The sequence below is a fragment of the Verticillium alfalfae genome, genomic scaffold, assembly GCF_000150825.1.
Source record: "Verticillium alfalfae VaMs.102 supercont1.8 genomic scaffold, whole genome shotgun sequence".
NCBI classification, from domain to species: Eukaryota; Fungi; Ascomycota; class Sordariomycetes; order Glomerellales; family Plectosphaerellaceae; genus Verticillium; species Verticillium alfalfae.
Window position 1 is genome coordinate 394,643 of NW_003315031.1, and position 7,699 is coordinate 402,341.

Consider the following 7,699-nt stretch of genomic DNA (forward strand, 5'->3'; position numbering starts at 1 on the left):
CCCACGTGCGGTGTGACTAGACGCGCAGAGGGAGGTGGGAAATGATGCCCTGGGACCTCAGGGTGGCAGGCGTGAGGTGCTAGCCGGGACGAGCCAGGGCAAGGGGTCGACGTTGGGAGGCCAGGAAAGCAGGGCCGGGCAGAGGAGCAGGCAGTGCTGGAAAAAGCTTCTTCACTGAAGAAGACTGACCGCAAAGCCCAATGGCGGTCTGGCTTGATCGACGCTGTGGACATGGATAATAGAGTCTGGCGATGCTGCGAAGCAACCTCGCTCACAGACGGCGGCAACCCGTGTGTGTGTGTGTGTGTAAGCACCTTAACAGACGGATGGCCTTTGCAGACGGATGGCCTTTGCAGACGGATGCCCTTCGCAGACGGAGGGCACTTGGCAGACGGAGGGGAAACCGTGGGCCGAAGAAATTCTTCAGTGGGGTAAAACGCTGTGGAGGAGCGGATTGCACGGTGGAGTGGCGAGGGTGTCCAAGTGGGGTGATCGTGCCTGCTTCAAGTTCTCCAGGTGTCGGTTGCTGCTTCCTACTGTCATGAAGCTCCACCAGCTGCACCTGCCCTGCTACGGCCCTCCCCCATGCCCGGCGCCGCGTTCGCCAGTCCTGTGGAACTCAAGAGCTCCATCCATAGCCAGCTCCGTTGCTCATACGTGCTGGTGCCCTCGCAGTCCCGATCATCTGGATCTCTTTCTCTGCATCTGCCTCCGCCTCCGCCTCTGTGCTCAGTCTCCTCGCGTCTGTCTCTGTCTCTTCCTTCGTACCCTTCTCTCCCTCGCGAAAGGAAAAATCGTCCACAGACAGGGCCCCGAGAACAAGGCCCAGTCCTCCTGCCACACTAAGACAATCGAAATACAGATAGCGGCCCTGACGTGACCGCCTCTTCCCTGTCACGAGCCCACGACTAATTCCAAAAGTATTCCCTGGCCCGACAGTCTCGCGAGTCGCGACTCCACCTGGCAACCTACATCTTTTGCCTCCCAGGCTGTCCACATTCGGATTTCGAGTGGCCTTGCGTGTCTGTTGCTTCTTTTTTGCCCACTCACCAAACGGCGACGGCCCATCACCATTGACGATTGTGGCCATTGGCGACCGTCCTCGACCGTCCTCGACCAGTCCCCACGACCGGATCCTCCCCACCAAGTCACCATCGATCATCAACACAGCACAATCTGTCTGCGCGCCGCCTATTCTCCTTCCCCGCCCTCCTGGTGTTGGGTTGAGCGCACACTGCCCGGAACCGAGGCTACCCACCCCGGCACGTCGCAGACGCGGACACCGTCACCGAACGTACATAGCAGCGGATCATGGGCTTCGCGCAGTGCGGCTGGCCGATATGGCAGGTTGATGATTTCTCCCTCTGCTTCCAGCAAGAGTATGTCCCTCCCCTGCCTGCGCGCGCTGCCCTCAAACTCGGCTTGGCCCGTCATGGAGAGCAGCAAATACGGGAAGTCAATGGCTAAACAAAGACCGCCCACAGTTTTCTCAAAGCACTATTTCCATTAATCACGATAGCTGTCTCGTTTCTCATTCTCCTCTTTCCGTACGGCTGGGCGCAGTGTCCCTACTTCTCTTCGAAAGCGCGGCTACGAACCTCTCGCAAACGCCGCCGATGACCATGCCAACACGGCCGCGAATCACACCGATCTCCCACCCGACGAGCTCGACGACAGCGACGACAATGACGAGCCTCTGACCATGAACCGCAACGGCGGCGGTCGTCTCTCGCTCGTCAAGACGACAACGCGCGGCTCCGTCATCTCGATTGTCCAGGCCGACAGCCCCCATGCCCAGAAATTGTCGGTATTCGTCGAAGAGGCTGCCATCGTGGGACTCGTTGCCATCTACATCACTGCTATCGTCACTGGCGGTTACGGCGAGAAGGGAAAGCTGTCTGCCGTTGCTGGTCTCGTGGCGTGGCTCTACGTCTTTGCCATTGCCACGCTCCGCCTCACCCTCACCAGCACTCAATGGCGAGTCCCCGCGACCCTGTGGAACCACACCGCTTCCATCTACGGCTGCCAGTGGCTGTTCACCACATTCATTTTCCGCTCCGTCTTGATCCATCCGAGCAGTCGCCTGATCCAAATCCTCGTCGTTGTTGAGTTTGCCCTGACGACATTCCTCTTCGTCATGGCCATTAGCACGAGAAAGGGCAACAAAACTGTCTTGCTCGAGTGGGAAGACGGCGTTGAGCCCTCGCGCGAGCCCCTGGCCTCCCTGCTGTCGCTCGCCACCTTCTCCTGGATCGACCCCATGATCTGGCGTGGGTACAAGGAGACCATCGAGATGAAGGCCGTCTGGAACCTTGTTCCCCAGGAGAAGGCTGCCGCCGTCCTTGCCGACTACCGAACTCTCAAGAGGACCACCTCGCTGGCCATGCACCTGCTCAAGTACTTCAAGGGCGAGCTCATTTTTCAGTGCTTCCTTGCCTTCATTGGAGGTGTCTTCACATTTGCTCCGACACTGCTGCTCAAGGCTATCCTCGAATATGTCGAAAGACCCGACGAGGCGCCGGTCAACGTGCTGTGGCTTTACGTGCTTCTCCTGCCCATTCTCGACCTTGTTCGCTCCTTCGGTGATGGAATGGCCCTTTGGATCGGTCGAAAGATTTGCATTCGTATCCGCGCCATCATCGTCGGTGAAATTTATGCCAAAGCGCTGCGGCGCAAGGCCGCGGCCGGCGCGGAGAAGGTCCTTGGCGAGAAGAAGGATCAAGCCGATGCTGGCAAGGAGGGCACCATGGACAAGATTAAGCGAAAGCTGCGCCTCAAGAAGAAGAAGTCGCAAGACTCAGCCTCCGATGCCGAGGCGTCCGCCGCTGGTGCGCCGAAGGAGGCCAAGACGGACGACGAACAGGCAAACCTTGGAACCATCATCAACCTCATGTCGGTCGACAGCTTCAAGATTGCTGAGATTACCGCCTACCTCCACTTCCTCTGCGCCTCCGCTCCGACCCAGCTTGTCATCTCAGTTGTTCTGCTTTGGCAGGTGATGGGCCTGAGCGCCATTCCTGGACTCGTTGTCATGGCGTTGCTGCTCCCCGTCAACTATGGCTTTGCTCGCGGATTCACCAACACTTCCAAGCAAATCCTCAAGGCTACGGACAAGCGTATCAACGTGACGAACGAGATTCTCAACAACATTCGCATCATCAAGTATTTCGCATGGGAGCAGCGATTCGGAAGGATCGTCGATGAGAAGCGAGCTGCGGAGCTCCAGGCCCTGCGGTCGCGCTTCGTCATCTGGTCATGCGCTGTTGCCGTTTGGAACTCGGTCCCTGTTCTCATCACGTTCTTCTCCTTCCTTATCTACACTGCTGTCGAGAAGAAGCCTCTCTACCCCTCAGTCGCCTTCACTGCCATTTCGCTCTTTATGCTCCTCCGTGTGCCCCTCGACCAGTTCGGCGACATGTTCGCCCACGTGCAAGAGACAAAGGTATCTCTTGACCGTGTCGAGGAGTTCCTGATGGAAGAGGAGACGGAGAAATATGAACAGCTCGGCGTTGACAATCTGGACGAAAATGGCAAAGAGACCATCGGGTTCAGGGATGCCACCTTCATTTGGGGTGGCAAGGATACCATTGCTCAAGATGGATCGATGGCCTTCCGCCTGCTCGACCTGAACGTGGACTTCAAGATTGGCCATCTCAACATCATTGCCGGCCCGACAGGATCTGGCAAAACTTCCATGCTCATGGCTCTTCTTGGTGAGATGACCTTGGTCGACGGCAAGGTATACTGTCCCGGTGGTCGCAGCCGAGAGGACGTCCGCCCTGATCCTGAGACTGGACTGGCCGATACGATCGCCTATGTTGCACAGTCCGCTTGGTTGGTCAATGCCAATATCAAAGAGAACATTCTTTTCTCGGCCGATCTCGACGAAGAGAGGTACAAAAATGTCATTGTTGCCTGTGCTCTGGAACGCGACCTCGAGATTCTCGACAACGGCGACGAAACCCTTGTCGGAGAGAAGGGCATCACTCTTTTCCGGCGGCCAGAAAACAGCGCATCTCACTGGCGCGTACCCTCTACTCGAACTCCCGCCATCTTCTGCTCGACGACTGTCTGAGCGCCGTCGACTTCTCATACCGCACAGAGGATCTTCAACAACGCCACGCCCGCTCATGCTCACCGGACGTGCATCTCGTCACTCACACATCCAGTCTGCGCGCCCTCTGCTACTTCGTCGTCGTCCTGAGAATGGAAGAGTGGCAGTCCAAGGCCCTGCCGGTGAGCTCATCGAAGCCGGAAAGCTCGGCGAGGATGTCCAGCGATCCCGCCCCGGTACTGCTTGCGCATCCCGTATCCCGTCCCGCGTCCCCTCCAGCGTCGGAGAAGACAGCGCCGAGACGGTCGTGAATCCCGGGGATGAGAACGGAAATGGTGCGCCTGCCAAAGACCCTACGAAGAAGAAGGAGCAGAAGGACGCCATGGACGAGAACAAGGCCGTCGGAGCTGTCAAGTGGCCCATCATTAAGCTCTACCTTGGCTCGATGGGCCCCTGGTGGTTCTGGATCGTCGCCGGCGTTGTGTTCAGTCTTCAGCAAGTCTCAGGCGTCGCCACGAACGTTTGGGTCCGAGAGTGGGCCAATCAATATGTTGTCGAAGAAGTCGATCGTATCGACTTCTCCACCGCGTCCCACAGCTACAGCCAACAGAGCCTGTCGCCGACCTACTTTGCACACATTGCACACTATGGCTTTGTCGGCAACGCCACGACCTTCGGCATTGAGGCATCTCATGGTGTCAATGTGGCATACTACCTCACCGGTCTCGCGGTCATTGGCATTCTCGGCGCCTTGACTGCCTTCATTCGTGATATTTGGATCTTCTATGGTTCTCTTACGGCATCCAAGAAGATCCACACGTCGCTCATGGAAGCCGTGTCGAGGGCCAAGTTCAAGTTCTTCGATGTGACCCCTCTCGGCCAGCTCATGAACCGTTTCAGCAAGGACCTCGAGGCTGTCGACCAGGAAGTCGCCCCCATCGCTATTGGCGTCATTGGGTGCGCTCTGGGTATCGTGGTCACTGTCGCGCTCATTGCTTTCATCACGCCCGGTTTCCTCATTGCCGGTGTATTCATCACCATTGCCTACTGGCTCGTTGGCTCGTTCTATCTCCGGGCCTCTCGCGATTTGAAGAGACTGGAAGCGGTCCAGCGGAGCCCTCTCTTCCAGCAGTTCAGCGAGACCCTTTCTGGCATGACTACGATCCGTGCCTATGGCGACGAGCGCCGCTTCATTCGGGAGAACCTTACCAAGATTAACACTCAGTCGCGACCTTTCATTTACATGTGGGCCTGCAACCGTTGGCTGTCGTTCCGCACCGATCTCCTCGGCGATCTTGTGTCTTTCTTTGCGGGAGTCTTTGTCATTCTCAGCCTGGGCAAGATTGATCCTGGTGCGGCTGGTATCTCGCTCAGCTATGCCATTGGCTTCACGGAGAACGTTCTGTGGCTCGTCCGACTGTACGCTCTGAACGAACAGAACATGAACTCTGTCGAGCGAATCAAGGAGTATCTCGACGTCGAACAAGAAGCGGAACCCATCATCGAGAAGAATCGACCCGCCGCCAACTGGCCCAGCCAGGGCTCCATCGAGTTCATCGGGTACACGACGGCTTACCGCAAGGAACTCGACCCCGTGTTGCGCAACCTCAGCTTCAAGATCAACCCCAAGGAAAAGGTCGGCATCGTCGGCCGTACTGGCGCCGGCAAGAGTTCGCTGGCTCTGGCCATTTTCCGTGCGCTCGAGGCGGACGCGGGTAAGATTCTTATTGACGATGTCGATATTGGTCTCATTGGCCTTCGTGATCTTCGCGAGGCCATCACCATCGTGCCCCAGGACCCGACTCTCTTCCAGGGTACCATTCGCACCAATCTTGACCCCTTCGACACGTACGCCGACGAGCAGATCTTTGAGGCTCTGCGTAAGGTGCAGCTCATCGGCCCCAGCGAGTCCTTGACCAGGCCGCAGACGCCCGCAGCCTCGTCTCTGAACCCCGGAACACCGACCATTTCCATCTCGAGCGACGGCGCCCCTGTTCGTAGCCCCGCCGCATCAATTGCACCGACCAACAAGAACATCTTCCTCGATCTCTCTTCTCCAGTCAGCGAGTCTGGATCCAACCTCTCGCAAGGTCAGAGGCAACTGCTCTGCCTGGCACGGGCTATTCTTAAGAACCCCACGGTGCTGGTCATGGACGAGGCGACTGCATCCATCGACTACGCAACAGACTCCAAGATTCAAGAGACGATCCGCGAATTGACGAGTACTATTATCACCATTGCGCATCGCCTGCAGACCATTGTCGACTATGACAAGGTCCTTGTTCTCGACAAGGGTTCCGTCGTGGAGTACGGACACCCCTACGAGCTGATCCGCAAGGAGAAGGGCAGCTTCCGCAGCATGTGTGACATGAGCGGCGAGTTGGACCTCCTCATCAAGGCGGCGAAGAAGAAGTGGGACTCGGGCCGTCTCGTAGATGTCGATGAGGAGGAGCAGTGAGAAGCTTGCTATACGCGTTGCGGCGGTACGAATATGACGTGTCTAATAGAGGGGGGGACGCAGTGTCTTCGTTTGTACGATGAAAAAAAAGGGCCTTGCATGGCTTGAACAGGTCGTTCTTATCTTGTTTGAAGCTTTTCCTACGGTGTTTAGCTGTGTTCATATCATGGGTGTTCCCGCACGGGGCTGGGCGGTATGATAGATAGAATCCAGGGCCAAGCTCCTTCTCACGATTTCCTCACGCTCGTCCTGACATGTGAAAGCTTGATTTGCGTACCGTCATGACTAGTTCGCTGCCCGGGCCCCCCGTGCCAGGAACCGTGGCGAGAGGAATACTCGCCTTTCACTACCATGTTGGCAGGTGGTCGATGGCTCTCGACATGTTCTCACGTAACGGCTAATTCACTTAGCACCGCCCCCGGAACTACCCTGCGATGCTCATGAAGAATGATCCGGATCCATACCTGCATGCCAAGCGGGCTGAAATCGGCTCATCGTCCCATCCGCTCTGATCCCCCGAAACACGCGCTCGAAAAACTCCATGTCCAGCGAGCCGTCCCCTGCACAGGGTATGACGGGCTGTAGATACCCCCGTGACACGATCCCGCGGCATCCCCCTGCCGGGCACGAAACTGTGGCCCAGCCCCTCCTCCTCGTCGGCCACGTCGTTCGTGACCAGCGGGATCGGCTGCAAGATCACGGGGCCCGCGCCGGTGAGCGCGGCGAGGACGGGGGTGAGGCGGCGCTCGCAGAAGAGGAGGATGTGGTGGGTTAGGCGTTCCAGGGTCCGGCGGCCGAGGGCGCGGACGGAGGGGTGGAGGGCGAGGTCGCGGTAGCAGAGGGGCGCGAGCTGGTTGAGAGAGAAGGACTGTAGATCTGGCTGGTTGAGGGGACCTGATGAAAGAGGCTCTGTGCTGGGATGCGGTGCGGGAGGATGGCGAGGTGGATGTCGACGAGGTGGAGAGTGGCGGTGTAGCGGATGTGGAAGTCGAGCTCGAGCTTGTAGGGGACGTCGGAGACGGGGGCTGGCCTGGCTGTTGGGAGGAGTTGGTGGGAGGCGTTTGGTGGCAATGACGTTGCGAACTTGATGGAGAGAATGTCGATGGTGGGAGGACGGGTGGGAGAGATGGGTTGAAGGGTTGATGATTGTGGCGAGGGCCGTAACTTCGCGCTCCTTCCGAGGCAAT

General features: G+C 57.9%; 2 protein-coding genes across 2 annotated transcripts; one reads left to right on the plus strand and one right to left on the minus strand.

Annotated features, from left to right (window-relative positions):
- Window positions 1-1,702: 1,702 nt before the first annotated feature.
- Window positions 1,703-6,512, plus strand: VDBG_06544 (ATP-dependent bile acid permease; the record flags this gene model as incomplete). Its single annotated transcript, XM_003002936.1, has 2 exons — window positions 1,703-4,027; window positions 4,170-6,512. The coding sequence occupies 2 exons, from the start codon at window positions 1,703-1,705 to the stop codon at window positions 6,510-6,512; spliced, it is 4,668 nt and encodes a 1,555-aa protein (XP_003002982.1).
- Window positions 6,513-6,631: 119 nt separating this feature from the next.
- Window positions 6,632-7,696, minus strand: VDBG_06545 (predicted protein; the record flags this gene model as incomplete). The annotated part of the gene is made up of 2 exons (XM_003002937.1): window positions 6,632-6,652; window positions 7,079-7,696. Coding segments are annotated over 2 exons (639 nt in total), but the record flags the coding sequence as incomplete, so codon positions are not given.
- Between the last annotated feature and the right edge of the window lie 3 nt (window positions 7,697-7,699).